This window comes from Oenanthe melanoleuca, chromosome 5 (assembly GCF_029582105.1).
Source record: "Oenanthe melanoleuca isolate GR-GAL-2019-014 chromosome 5, OMel1.0, whole genome shotgun sequence".
In the NCBI taxonomy this organism is placed as follows: Eukaryota; Metazoa; Chordata; class Aves; order Passeriformes; family Muscicapidae; genus Oenanthe; species Oenanthe melanoleuca.
The window spans coordinates 51,124,221-51,138,894 of record NC_079339.1 but is presented as its reverse complement, the minus strand read 5'-3'; the positions used below and the strand labels follow the sequence as shown (position 1 = coordinate 51,138,894).

The 14,674-nt window shown below is 38.2% G+C and overlaps 1 protein-coding gene across 13 annotated transcripts in view; it reads right to left on the bottom strand.

Moving 5' to 3' along the window:
- Positions 1 to 14,674, bottom strand: part of MARK3 (microtubule affinity regulating kinase 3) — a 60,387-nt gene that overhangs the window by 26,773 nt on the left and 18,940 nt on the right. For all 13 annotated transcript variants that reach the window (XM_056492197.1, XM_056492199.1, XM_056492198.1 and 10 more), the window contains exons 4-6: positions 7,927 to 7,975; positions 7,163 to 7,228; positions 4,597 to 4,667 (exon numbers count right to left, since the gene is read on the bottom strand). In XM_056492197.1, coding sequence (XP_056348172.1) covers positions 4,597 to 4,667; positions 7,163 to 7,228; positions 7,927 to 7,975 — 186 coding nt within the window. The remainder of the gene's footprint in view (positions 1 to 4,596; positions 4,668 to 7,162; positions 7,229 to 7,926; positions 7,976 to 14,674) is intronic.

Sequence of the window (14,674 nt, the reverse complement as noted above, 5' to 3'; positions counted from 1 at the left end):
TGGAATAATTTCTTCCATCATAATTTCCAACAAATAAAATAATATAAAATATAAAATTAATATAAAATAGCATATAAGCTATTTAAACAGTGCAGTGTCATAGTACATTGCTTCTTAAAGTCATAAGCATTGCTGCAGAACTTCACACATATGGAAAAGCTGGATAAGGTATTATTTTTACATGAACAATGCATTTTGTCATGCATGCATGGTCAGAATTGTGGCAGAAGTTATGACTTCTTAAAGTAAGTGGAACTGCACTTAAAAACAGTAACTACATTTAAATAAATATATTTTCAGTCGTCATTCAAGAGTAAGAAGACTCCCATGGCAGAAATGAGGTAGCATTACTGTTACAGGAAAATAACTCATGATCAGATCACCAGTTTAGTGTAAGGATCCTGCTGTCCTGGTAAGGAGAAAGGTTCTTGGCCTCAGCATTCAGAGCACATGAAAGGTATTGCCAGGTTCTTGGTAGTTCAAGTAACTGATGCACCAGTAAGCTTTGTATTTGAAACTTAAGCACCAAAGTGATCTTTGTGCCCTGTATTCACTTGAATCACTTACATGCAAAATGTGACCTCAGAAAGCAAGCAGACAGTGGAAAGTTGAAGTACTATTTCCATTCCCTACACCTTCATCTGGTTTTGCGTTTTCCTTTATGCACTGGTTCCCTCTTTCAGACTCCAAATTCAGCTTTTTACAGTTACTGAAACTGCCAAAGTGCTCCCATGCCACCACTTGTCCCATCCTTTTGGTTTCCCTTCCTTTTCTCTCTGCTGCCATCACCTCAGTGCCAGTCACAAGCTCACTCTGCAGGGGCTTCCAATGCTGACAGCCTGACAAACACCTCAGGCTTTATTCAGGATTGCAGAGACACAGCACTATTACCACTCACTCCTGAGCTCCTTTACTGTCACTGCCTGGGAGCGGAAGGCTGAGCAGATGATCAATCAGTAGTTTCCTTTGGAGATGCTTTTGAACTCCTCTGCATTATAACAGGATGGCACAGAGACTGCAGAAGTGAGTCCAAGCCACATGAAGTGAAATAATGCAGTATGTAGGACATTAATAATTGAAGAACAGCAATCATAACTGAATGAAAAATAGCACAAAGCATGGCTGCACCAGACTGAAACCCTTGCCTTCCACCTTCCATCACTGTTTCCATTGACAGCTCCCTCACTTCCTAACCTTCTGGTGTGAGGAATTTTCTGGCACTTGGCAGGTAAAGAGAAGAGGGGAAAAAGCATCTGAGCCTTTTGCTAGAAGTAACAATTGGAGCATTGAAAAACTTTTCTAAAGAGTGGTTTTAAAAATCTGTATAAATACAGGTTTTAAAGAAGAAGTTCTATCTAGGCAGAAGAACCATTCTCTAAAAGGATTAAATTACAAAAGGATAAATGACCTCTCAAGGGTCCCTCCCCACTGCCAAGAGCATTCTGTTGCTCTGCTGGAACACACCAATAAGATGTATTTTATGGATTTTATAATTTTCTAAGATCTGTCCTAACATCTACCAGCATTAAGAATTCTAAACTGCTTCAGCAGGGAAACAGTGAGAACACTGAAGAAGGCCAGATCTGATTGCTTGCAGAAAAGAGAGGGAACTAATACACTCAAATTTAAGGAGACTTGCTGCTCTGCATCAGATTTTTCTGTGGAAAAAGGATGAAACTGAACCAGAACTGCCTGGAAGTCTGTAGTGGGGAAGAAGAATAAGGTGACATTAAGAATGCAAAGCATTTTCTATTTGAATTTCTCACACATGGCAACACAAAAGGAGTTTGAAATGAAGAACTGTATAGCATAGTTGTATTCTTAGACTTTGTACCTTCTCCTGTGCTCCTCGTCAAGTGCAACTGAAATAATGTGATTATTGTCTTTTACATTCTATTTTCCTGCAAAAAACTCTACAACAAGATGGACTAAATAATAGTTCCTTTTTATCTTTAACAAGCAAAGAAGGGAGAATTACCAAATTCTGCTCTTTGCCTGCTGGAGAGGAAGTGTCTCCTCAGACAAAACACAAGTTTTTGATCCAGAAATCACATCTACTGAAAGAAGAAACATGATCTGAAAACAAGATATAATACAACCTATTGTAAGAACTAATCTCAATACCATGGCACAACTGTTTCTTCAGCTCAGAAAAAGCCCCTGTCTGCTAAAACAGTTAACAAATTTTAAAAAAAAAGAAGACTCTTATGTCATAAGCCTCCATCTAACAGAGAACAGCTGCACTGCATCAGATAAAAGGTCTGCAGAGTGCATTCTTCCTCCAACAATGACCAAAAGCGATACAAAGCTATTCCGGGACTACAGTAAGGTGAAATGAATAGTTTTATGACCTGTGAACCCAGCAAGATCTAGTTTCCTGGATTCCTTTGACACTGTCCCTCAGCCTGAGCTTTAGAATCTCATAAAATGCCAAGCTCTGATCAAAGTTACCTGACTTTCATCCAGCATCAATGCTTTTCTCTCTAGCACAACCCAATCAGCTTTGTGCTACAGTTTCTCTCCTCTGCTTATTTCTAGGGTTCTCTTTTTTTTTTCCCAGGAACTGAGGCTTTTGAAGCTTTCAAGAACCTCCCTTCTTTGAGATCAAGGCCCTCTAAAACTGGTTGAGCTCAGCAGCCAGGAAATCAGCTGTTGGGGGAGGACACAGCACAGCTGTCTGCACCAGGAGACTTGCAAGAAAAAACTGAAAAGGGCATTCCTGTGCATACAAGTGAGGCCATCTATATATCTTTATAAACAGCATTTATTCTACTGAAATTAAAAAAAAAAAAAAAAAAAAAAAAGACAACAAAAAAAACCCAAACGAGCAACAAACCAACTCAAAAAATCATCAGGCTCAGAGTACATAAACCCAATTCTTGATGGTTCAAATACCCAGCTCAGCAGGAAACTCCCTTTTAAATTCTTTTCCTCCACACTTCTTTTTGAAAATGAAACTACATATATCCTGTACTACCCACACTATCCCATAAAATTAAGCACTAAGTGTACCTGTAAAACGTTTGACCTGTTTCTGCAAGTTTTCACTTAAAGGAGAGTAAAATTGTTAGAAAAAATTGGTATTTATTGAAGAAACAAGCAATTTTAATGTAATTACTGCAAGATCTTTTTCCACATAGCTCCTGAGGAAAGAAATTGAGGACTGAGAGCAGAAAGTCTATCAGTAGAAGTTTCCAATATTCACATCTGAAAGAGAACAGTCAATCCTCTCAAGTTACTCTGAAGCTCTTCAAGTGACATTACAAAGGCAACAGCCAGGGATTTAGAAGAGATGGCTGAAGTGGGAAAGACTGTTTCAACATCCCACCACTTCTACCCCCAACACAGCACAGAAGCATAAACCAGAGACCTTCAATCACAAAGGAAAGCTCTCTACCTACCAGAATATGAAAGTGAAGGCAGTAGCTTTAAAAAGACTTTGTTGAAGAGTATAATTTTTCCTTACTGTCAAGCTGTATAACTCCAGTAATCACAAATTACTTCTGGGGAGATGAAGTCTACAGCTGATTTTGGGTTGTTTTGTTTGGTGAGGGTGGTTTTGATGTGGGATTTTTCCCCAAAAGATTAGGAAGGGTAAATATAAGATTTTACAAGATGAGAGAAAACAAAGCAAAATCATTAATTTAGTTCCTGGGAGTCTCATATCTTACATCAAATTTGTTTTATGTATGGCTAAGCTTAAGAAGTGAAACCATCAGAGCCTCCCCTTCCAACAGGGAAACTGACTGACACATCACTGCCATGGTCCAGCAGTTTAAAAACCCTACATACCATTCAAAAAACCACTCTTGTCCCTACTAATTATTTTCAAGTGTCATTAAGCTGGAGCATAATTTTGACATTTATTATTTTTCTCAACATTACCAATGCTATCCAAGTGACCAAAGAGAAGAGGCATTGACAAATTTCAGCACAAGAGCAGGAAACAAGTGTATAAGAGTGGTCAGATCAGAAACTCTAGATGCTACAAGAGCATTTGAATTTAAATTAACTATGCAAAAATATCTGGATATGTTCAGTACTGCTTTACTGTAGAATGGAAATGCTTTTTGCAGATCAATGAAATTCCAACATCTTCATTCATCATAAAGAAAGCTAAACTAAAAAGTCTAGAAATTACTTTTCTATGACTTTTTAGAACAGCTATTAAAGAGTATTTTCTCATGTAAGCAGAAGAATGTGAATGGATCACTACTATATGCACTGTCTGCATTTTGAAACTGGTCTGTTTGTAGCCTGTTACATTTGAACAACTTCCAAAATGTTACAGACCTGCTGAGCTAAGGACATATGAAATCAGCCCAGAGGAAATGCATTTTGGAATGGAATACACTTCCAAACCAAGCAGTCTCTGTGTTCTGGCACTCCTGGACACCCTGGCACTCAGCACTAAAGAAACCACCACCACTGAACAGACTACTGACTCCTTCAAAGTACTGCTGTGACCTCAGTTTTTTCTTACTCAGAGTACAAGCCCACAACATGCTGAACACTGCACAGAACAGCTGTTTTACTCATTTCAGCATTAAAAACAGGGGTGAGGGGAAAGCTGACATATAGGAATGTTATACATACCTGTCTAAATTTAGCTCTAGCCTCCTTTTCCTTCATTCTTCCATGTGCAACCAGATAGTCAAACACCTCCCCTACAATTCAATAAGGAGATACATTAATGCCAATTTCAGAATGTAGAGATTCCTCTCCAAGCAGTTGCCCACAGCAGCTTCACCAGAATGACTGTACTTCAAGTTTATGATTACAGGACAGCTCAAGAGAACAAGGCACAACTGCTGTGCAATTTACTACACCATCATATCTTTTACAAGAAAGTAATGAGTGACTGGATATACACAAAGGAAACCATTTCCTTCCAATTACTTAGGATAGAAACTGAGCAGCATACTTCTGTTTTGTAAACAAAGATGACATCTATCCCTTCACAGACTTTCTCACAAGAGTTTATTTTGCTTCAGAAAAAGAACTGCTTCACATATGAGAAGAGTTGATGATATTTGTAAATGCCATCATACCAACACGAATTTTAATTTCTGCATGTGTATAAAATGGTTCCAAACAAAATCAGAAACCTTTGCTTTAACCTAGGCCTGTAAGAGGTATTCACAAGGAGGGTCACAAGAATGAGCATAGAAAGACACACCAATATAATCCCTCACACAACCATCATACCTGTAAAATACACTGAACAGGGCCACTGTTGTATGGCTGTGGATGACTAAACATTACTGAAGATCTACTGTGTTTCAGTTTTTCCCCTCTTTAATCAATGCAGCCATTTTAGAGCACATTAATACAGACTACAATGTTTGAGCTTTAGGTGCAGGCCACTGGCCCATGAAACACTAACATGTTTGTGAAAGCATGGGAGATTTTCCTTACTAGAAACCAACCATCATGTACATAAGAACTACAAACACAGAATAACAACACAGTTTAAAAGTCCTTGCCAGTATGCAAAAACCATAAAAACTTCAGAAGTGGTTCAAATATTTAAACATTCTCTAGTGAGCAAGGAAACATGGTTTTGTAGACAGCCATCTCACAAGGGAAGAGCTGAGTAATATCATGTTTATTTTTTTAAAAGACACAACTCCACCAGATTGCAATAAAAAAGTAATCACACTGCAGGAAAAGCAACAACTGAGCTATCTGAGGGAATGTCAGGACTTCCAATAAAATATTTTTCCCTCTGCAGTGTATTCTTTAATACTAAACTCAGTTAACTCTCTCAGCAGTATTTCACAGCTGTTTCTTAAAAAACCTTGAAGCAGCAAACCTGAATACTTCTTCATAATTCAGGGAAAAAGATACCAGGGAAAGAATGATCCCCAATTTATATGAAGTGCTGCAGCTGTAGCAATAATGTCTTTCATCCTGCAGCCAGAGTTCATGTGCATCGTGATGACCTCCACCTTGATAGAGAGGAAATAGGGAAACTGATGCCTGCCACTGTGATTATCAGCCATTCCTCTCTTGAACAGCATGGCACATCAAAAGGTACTGCTCTTGGCCTTTTAGACCAGTACAGTACTTACCTCTCCCTTATCACCCTATGAAAGGTCCTCACTACTGTAGAGAACCACTGGCCTTTCTACCTCCTAGAAGCTAATCACTAGATGGCAATAAGACTTCACTTTTAAGTCTAGTACTATCAAACAACACAGAGATGTCTCCCCAACACCTGTACTAGTCGATATTTTAATGGTACAATACCCACTCTGTTCCTGTTTAAGCAAATCTTGGCTGATCATTTAGGAAGATGCTGAAAGAAAACACTGGTAGGCAGAGAATCTTGCTTTATTTGCAGCAATTGATTAAACGTCACATAATCTACTCTAAGAGTTTGAATTCAATGCTGATTTTCTCTGAAGAGTCTATCTCCTTCCTAAACCTAAAGAAAAGCTTCAACTGTTTGAGATTCCCAGATGCTGGTGCTCAAAGGTCACACTGACAAGCTGAGTGATATTAAGTTCTAGCCAGCAAGGAGTAACTTAAACCTGAATACCTTAATTCTGGCTCTAGTGAAAATATCTGACACTGCAGGATGTGCATTTTTCCATCCCCTCTACAATCAGGAAGAGCATTTAAGCTCCTCCTAGAATGGCATAAGGCTAAGCCTAACAATTCTGGACAGTAGATGGCCTGTGATTAAGATATGTAAGATGTCATCAACATCTAAAAACAGAAGTTGCAATGCTCATGCTTTTGAAAGTAACAATTAAAGAAACACAGAAATGTTTCATCTGAACATGATTTTACCAAATATCACATACAAAATAGGACACCAGAAGCAGGGAACTGAATACAATAAATTGAGAACATTATTATTTGTTATGGGCAGGAACAATCAGTGGCCAAGAAAAGAAACCCAGTTAATTTGAGTTGTGAATAAAAAGCAAGTATCACTAAGTTGTATTAAGTTTAGAAGCAGGTTTTACAAGTTACATTTATTATTTATGGAGACCAAGCAAGTCCCAGTGAATATTAAAGAATTTGCTTAATATTTTACACTACCTTGACATAATTATTTGCTGAAAAAGAAAGTAAAACTTTCAAGAAAACAAGTGCTTTCTCTCACTTGGCAATTTGCTTACATGTCTCACTGCAGCAAGGAGGTACTTACCCCCACTTGCATATTCCATTATTAAATAGAGAGTTTTTTCAGTTTCGATGACTTCAAATAGCTTCACTAGAAAAGAAAGACATTTAGTCATCAGTTAACTAGCTGCAAAAGCATGATGTTAACCTCCCCTAGAATTCTGTGAAAGAAAAACACCCAAAGTGTTTGCCTACCACTAGATAGTATCAGACTATTTACTCTAAAGAAGCTTTCTGTGTAATGTTCCTAAGTAGAAAACACTGTAACAGATTTGGCCAATTCACACAGAACAACATATTCTCAAGGAACAATACTTTGCTTCATAGGAACATAAACTAAACTAAGCAGAACATGCACAGATTTGAGCATCAGCAATAGCCACATATGTGCACTGAACTGACAGGTGGTGACAAATCAGTTACCAGTCCCATAGGAGTACCACATCATTTAAATGTACAAACTTGAAAAAATTCTTGACCACTTCTTGGTTTTGGTGCATATGCTAATTTTAACGAGAGCCTGAATTCAGTCAAAAATCTATACTATACTTAAAAAGAGCAAACTTATCACTGAGCTATGCAAATATCAGTTCTGAGCAAATGGACCAAAATATTTATTTTACTATTTTTTTAAACACACAGTTCTGAAATACTATTTACTACTGCTATTTAACAGTAAATTCAGACTCTAGTGCAAAATATTCTTTTAAACTCATGCCACAACAATCTTAACAGTGGAAAAACAATAACTTCTCTAGAGATGGAAATTATGTGAAAGAAACAAGATACCTATATTTGGATGATTTAAGATCTTCATTATTCTTACTTCTCTAAAGAGCTGAAATAAACATAAAATGTGAAATAAGTTAATGAAATCACTAACAAACAGCCATTCTCCTTAAAGACTGATGTCTTTGATAAAGTCATTTAAACACAAAGGACAAACATTATTAGCATTTCAATGATGTTCATGAAATAAGCACTTCTTGAAGGGAAGAGTTAAATGCTGCTTAACAACCCTCCCAAACAAATCAACCCTCAAAAACCTGAAAACACCCAGGAAAGACTAGACAGCTCAGGAAAGAAGTGACCTTAGCCCTGTGGTTTGCAGACTTTTGGGGTCAGAAGATCATTGTGAGCCCACACAGCTTCCTGCTGACCAGTACATCTCACACACCTTTCACTCCCTTCACAAAAAGTACAGTTCCAAATTTTTGTGAATCCCCACCAGAACAACTTTAGAAACCACTGCAATATGTTCATGGTATGAATTCAGCATTCTTCAGTACTTTGCTAAAGCCTAGGAACCTGTGATCTGCTGTGCTACAACAGCAGATCACAGATGAAAAATGAGCTGTTTATAGTGTGCAAAAAACGTGTTATCCAACTACACCAGCAAGGAGCAAGTTCTAAGGAGATAAAGGAAGACAAGGCCACCCCTCAGCCCTGGTCTGCCAGCACAGCTCCACTGACTCCCAGACACAGGCTGAAGCTGCCCGGTGCCCAGTGCAACATGCTTGCCAAAATTAATAGGGCAGAACACAAACGGTGTTTTCCTGACCCCACCGTGCTGCTTCCCTTCATGCAAGCACTGGTGTTAACCCTGACTGACACACAAGGTACAGGAATCATTTAACAGAAGAATCTCACAAAACACACATATAAAAGCACTCCATATCTAGCCCACCCAGAGGATGGTGGTGAGGGGCAACTGCCCATTTAAGCTGCAAGATGACATTATATCCTCTGTCCTAAATCCACAGTTAGTGTACTGATTGTAAGATATTGTCATGTTTCATGTCCCCACTGCCAATACTTGTGTGAAGAGGGCTTTGCCTGAGTAGTTATTTCTGAAGATTTCAACTTTGCCTGTCACACAAACTACATCCTTCTGCAACTGAATGAAAATATGGAGTGACATTTAACAAACCAGAAATGAAAGTAAAGTCATGACTGAAGAGTTATTAATTATTTTCACCTCTCAAAACTCTTCTGCAAAAGACTATTGTAAGATACACAAATTCACAACTGTAATACTAAAAATGCCACAGGTGGCGTTACTGCAATATAAAACTTTGCTTTCAACAAAGCAGGTAAATAGTATATAATTAATTAAAAGCAGTTCCAAGATAAAATACTACAAAACACTTGAAGCACAAATACTCTTGTATTCAGAAAACCAAAGAATTCTCTTTTTATGGACTATACTACATGGCAGCCAAGTGTGTAGCTGTTCTCCTTCTGCAGCTCCTCTGTGCCAGCCCAAGACTTGAGAGGGCTGATGTTCTTCAGTGTCAATTATCTTCTAACAGCATGCTTCAAAAAGTGGGAGTAATCAAGAGAGACCTAACAGAAATTTCTACAGGGCTATCAGCAACCTAACAGATCATTGAACTTCACATAAAGAGACTGAAGCAGAAGTCCACAGCTCCAGGGGAATACAGACATAGGAAAAAACCAAAGAGTCTTGCGAATATGGGATAGTGATAACAGCATTGTTAATAACAGTAAGGGAAAAAAAGTGCTGCTGGAAGATTTGGCTCAGGTCAGATTTCAGATAAAGTGAAGAAATTTGGTAGGTCTACATATATTAGTAACAACTCAAAAACTTGTAGGTGTATTTACTCCATAAAAGCAAAAAAAAAAAAAAAAGGTGAAACTCTGCAATTAAAAAAAAAATAGTGAAACGTTATAAACAAACAGAAAACAACCAAAGAGTCAACAAAACAAAATCCTTATGTCTTTGTAATTATTAATTAAAGAAAAATGCAAGGGGTGGATTTAAAATAAATCAATGGGAGAAATTCCCAGTTTGGAGACCAGTTGTTCTAACCATTCTCTGCTTTCTGGTATTTCAGAATCACAGAATTTCTGCAAATGCCAACATCTGAGGAGCAATCCCCACTGCATTGGCCAGGAGACTTCCCTGCTACAGCCACAGCTGAGATTGGCACACTACCAGAACACAGAGAAAAAACAAACAGTTTTCCAAATGCTTTTAATTATCTTGTTATCCAGGACTGTGCCTGACACTTTGTTAGATGACGAACTTCTTACATGAAATCAGGATTGATTGATCAAGTAAATTATTTGCTGTACAAAATAGTTTCCAAGCCACTGCAGACATGTTTTCTTTAAGCTCTAGAGAGGTAAAACTGCCTTCTTTTCTTTTTTAAACTATGTTATTTCTGGAGCTTTTTCATATGTAATTAGACAGGGTAGACTACATCATCTCTCTATTGATCATCAGGAATTTAAAAGCAGTTGAATTTATAGCTTTTTTTTCTTGATTTTCATTCATTTCAGCTAAACTGGTGTATAATATATTCTGAATACTCCATTAATACCTTTAATCACAGCTTATATAACTGAAAGCCTTTTATCAGTTTTTAAAATTTAGAAGAGATTTTTCTAAATTCACTTGTAATTGATATCTGATACCTTCCACCCCAGTACCCAGATAAAGCCCATTGGGTCAGACCCTCACCAAAGCACTGGTCCACAATGACTACTCTGCTTTACTAACCCCTGAAGCATGTCAAAAAGCAGCTTCTACATTATGAGCCATTTGTTCAAGTGGGTGACTAGGAACAAGCTCTTTTAAAAAACAGACTATTTCTGTCTCAGAGGAAATTAAAAATAAAAATACTTGAGAATAGGATACAACCACCACCAAACTGTAATTTTAGTTAGATAAATGCACTTCAGATTTGGTACCCTTAGTCAGTTTATCTATTACATGTCACATTTTGACACAGATGGGAATATCTGCAAATGCCTGACATTGAAATATGTATTATAGTCTATTTCTGACAGAGGAATAAAATGTAAAACATCATACAACTTTCCCAAAGTATGCTGGATAAAGGTTTTACAGATTTCATTCCCCCAAAATATTATGTACATCAGCTCCTAGGAAATGACATAGTAGATATTATCACACAATAAAATCAATTGCAAACAGTCAGATAATGATAAAACCTCACACCTCTGAGGTTCCCTGCCCACAGGAACACAGAACAAGGTGTAATATCAGAAAATGTAACACAGAGTTTCTCCATACCAAAAAATACTTTCTTAGTTTTAGGAATTTACTTGTCATAATGAAACTATAAAGGCAGACAAGCAATTGAAAACAGTTCTCATTAGTTTAATTTCTAATACTGAGATTAAAAACTACTCCCAGCTTGTTGAACAGCTCATTTTCCGTCAACAGGAGCTCTACAAATGTTTCCAGGCAAAGACAAACATCCTTAGTCTGCCAAACAAATGGCTTTCAGCTTTGTTGTGGTCTGGTCCTTTGAGTGTAAGCCATGTCAGATACAGGAAAAGAATGCCATTTAATTAATGCTGTGAGCCAAAAAAGCAAATAAAAAAACCCCAATGAACCAGTAATGGAAGCTGGTTCTTTCAGGCTAACTCTCTTTGAACACAGCAAAAATCAGACTAGAAGTGCTCCTGCAGCAGCTATCACAAGACTAACAAATTATTTTAAAAATAAAAAAGTTTGCGGAAAAAGTTTGCTAAAAAGTGAGTCAGTGCCAGCTGCAGAGCACCAACCTCTCCTGGTCACCTTCTCCATTAAAGGAGGAGGCTTTTCACAGGATGTTGTCCCAAGCCAGCTCAAGCCTGACCTGTGTATTAGGCTTCTCCTGGTAACTGCTCACTGAAATATGCCCTTGATCTAATAAAGAGCCTCAAGCAAAAAGCCTTTACACAATACAAGTTTGCCTCAAACTTAGCACAACTTGAAAACAGAAAGGGATACTCATTACAAAGAGAAAAGCTGAGCATTTTAAATTCTCACCCTTTTCTTGCAGTTCTTAGAACACTGATCCACACATGGTCAGAAAAGACACGAACCATGTTAAAATTGATGTTTAAGAACACTTAAATACTTTAACAGTAAGTATTGCCAAGTAAGTGGCAAAACATCTGCACATAATGAACAAAAATATTTGGCTGAGGAGCCAAGTTCTAAAACAGGAAAATGAGGAGTGATTTAGTGCTATTACACAGGCTTGCTTAAAAAAACCCTTGCATATAATGGCATTGCGAATTCAAAAGAAAAAAAAAAATTCTCTGTTTTGTCTAGGAGGAAGTGAACTCTGCAGCATCTTGTTTGCAGCGAGACCAATATCCACTGGAACAGCATACAGAAGTCCATTTGTGGAGAACAGTGATTATGACTAACGCCACCAGCATGGGAAAAAACCTCTAAGAATTCCCTTTTCTTTCAAAGCAGGGAAGTACCAGTTTCAACTTCCTCTTCTCTAAGCAAGAGCAGCAGAGCTGTAATTAGGTCCTAAAACAAAAGTAAAGTGTAGCTGCATGTGGCTGCCACAGAACTTCCTCAGCAGCAAACAAGAAACCTGACCCTTCCAAGAGCTGTGCTGCTGAGTATCAGTATTGAGCTGTCAGGGCTGCAGGGAGGGCATACCAAGAATTACTGCTCCAGAAAGCAAAGCAAGTCCTTAACAAGGTTAACTTCTTCCTGGCAGCTGAAGTATCGATGTGGAAGATGGAACACAAAGAAATCAGAACTGGCAGCCTTTAATCACCATTTGTTTCCCCACCTAAGGATGACTCGGGCATGCAGCTACACCGCAGCTAAGACACTGTACACCACACCCTCTTCTGGGCACAGCCCTTCCCTCCCCACCATACCTCAAATATTTTATCTCTCTCTCCAAAAGTGCAAGATCAGAAGCACTTCCATCTTAGCTTCCCCCCTACGATCCGCAGGTCGTGTGCAGTTGGCTCCAAAGGCAGCGAGGCTGCGGCACTGCTGGCAGTGCTGGGGGAAAGGGCAAAGGCTCACAAAATAAAAAGCCTTGGTCAGGCAGAGCTGGCAAGCAGTTATGTTGTGCCTTCACTCTGCTTCCTACAGCAAGCAGGCACTTAATTTTAATAAAACTGTTTTCAGTTTTTGAACTGAAAACTGATACATCTTGCTTTTTTTTTTCTGTGCTTGTATAACAAATGAGCTTAGAGAGGAAAGCACATTAGCAATTTCACCATACAAATTTCATCTGATATCTACCCTGCTATTTGGTACTACTCTTCCAGACTCCCAGTTAAGAAATTCAGTGGTTCCCAAGATCATATCAGAAATCACACTACATAATCTAATTTTATAAACTGTAAATAAAATTTAAAAATTAATTAAATTATAACAGAGATGGAGCCATGAGTGGACACTGAGTTGGCTGAAATCCAGTAATCAAAGGCCCATCATGCACACTTCCAGCTTGTGGCTTTACCAACTGAACACCTGTGACCTGTAAAAGGTTTGTATTGCACCCTGACATGAGCTCAAACTGGCATTAGAGCTCAATCTCAAGTAACACCATTGGAAGGACTATGATTTTACATTTTTAACTGAAAACATAACCTCTTTATTCCTCTCTGACCATTCTTCCTACACCATGATGTTTCCCCTTTTTATCACACAGCTTTTGTTTCGCTTTCAAGTGCTTCAAGCCTTCAACCATTTTAATTTAGGTATTCCAAACTGCAACCTGCCACAGAAAACAACTTTATTTAATCCATCATATTACCCAAGTTGCACTATATTTTTACCCTGCAATAACCTCAGGGACTAAACTGAGAAAAATGGAACCAGATTATCTACTTTTACCCCATCTGCAGAGTCATACAAAGTTGCTACCTGTTTGGATGACTGACCCTTTCTTCTACAGGTTATTCTTTGCCTCTCGACAAAACCATAAAATGTAAGAACTTGTGTGTTTTTCCAATTTACTTTTGCACCATTGATCTTGATAAAAAAATCTAGTCACATGATCTTTTTAGTATTTGCATAAAATATAAATGTGTATATTCTCCAGTTTACTCTGGTTACTCTCTTTTCATTTTGTTCGCAGGTAAACTCTGTGTATTCTCTTGTTCAAACAGAAATATTTCAAGGGAGTTTTTATCCAAGTACTCAAAAGTAAACAAAAAGCCTTTGACTGCAGCACTTAAAAGGCCAGAGTTAGAGAAGTCCCAGGTAAAAGTAACATTTAAATGTATTTCCTGCATGGACTCCCAAACAGATTGGGTTGCTTAATGCAAGAGCAGGGTTTATCACTCTGTACTAAAAAGATAAGGCAATACAACTGTAACAGCACATTAAACATTCAGAGCTAGAGGGGAGAAACCAGAATAGCCATGGCCCAATTTGTTTCATACAACTGCATCACCTCTCCTGCTGCAAACTACATGAAAGGCACAGAAACCACCTGGCCTTCAGTCCACAGCCAGTATTTTCAAGACCAGTTTAAGAGGACAGAACAGGAGTTTTGCATTTCTAAGTTTAACAAAGCGACCAGCACAAAGGAGACATGGGGGCATGACACCAAACCACAGATGCCCTCCCTACAGAGTCAGCTCTGCTTGGGAGACAAAGGAAGTGGCAAATACCACTGTTTTCTCAGTTTACAGCTCTGTATGAGTTCAGCTTGAACAACTGCAGCAATATCTGTTACAAAACCAGTTATTAAATACAGTAGCCAGCATGTGCAAAGGTATGCAGTGC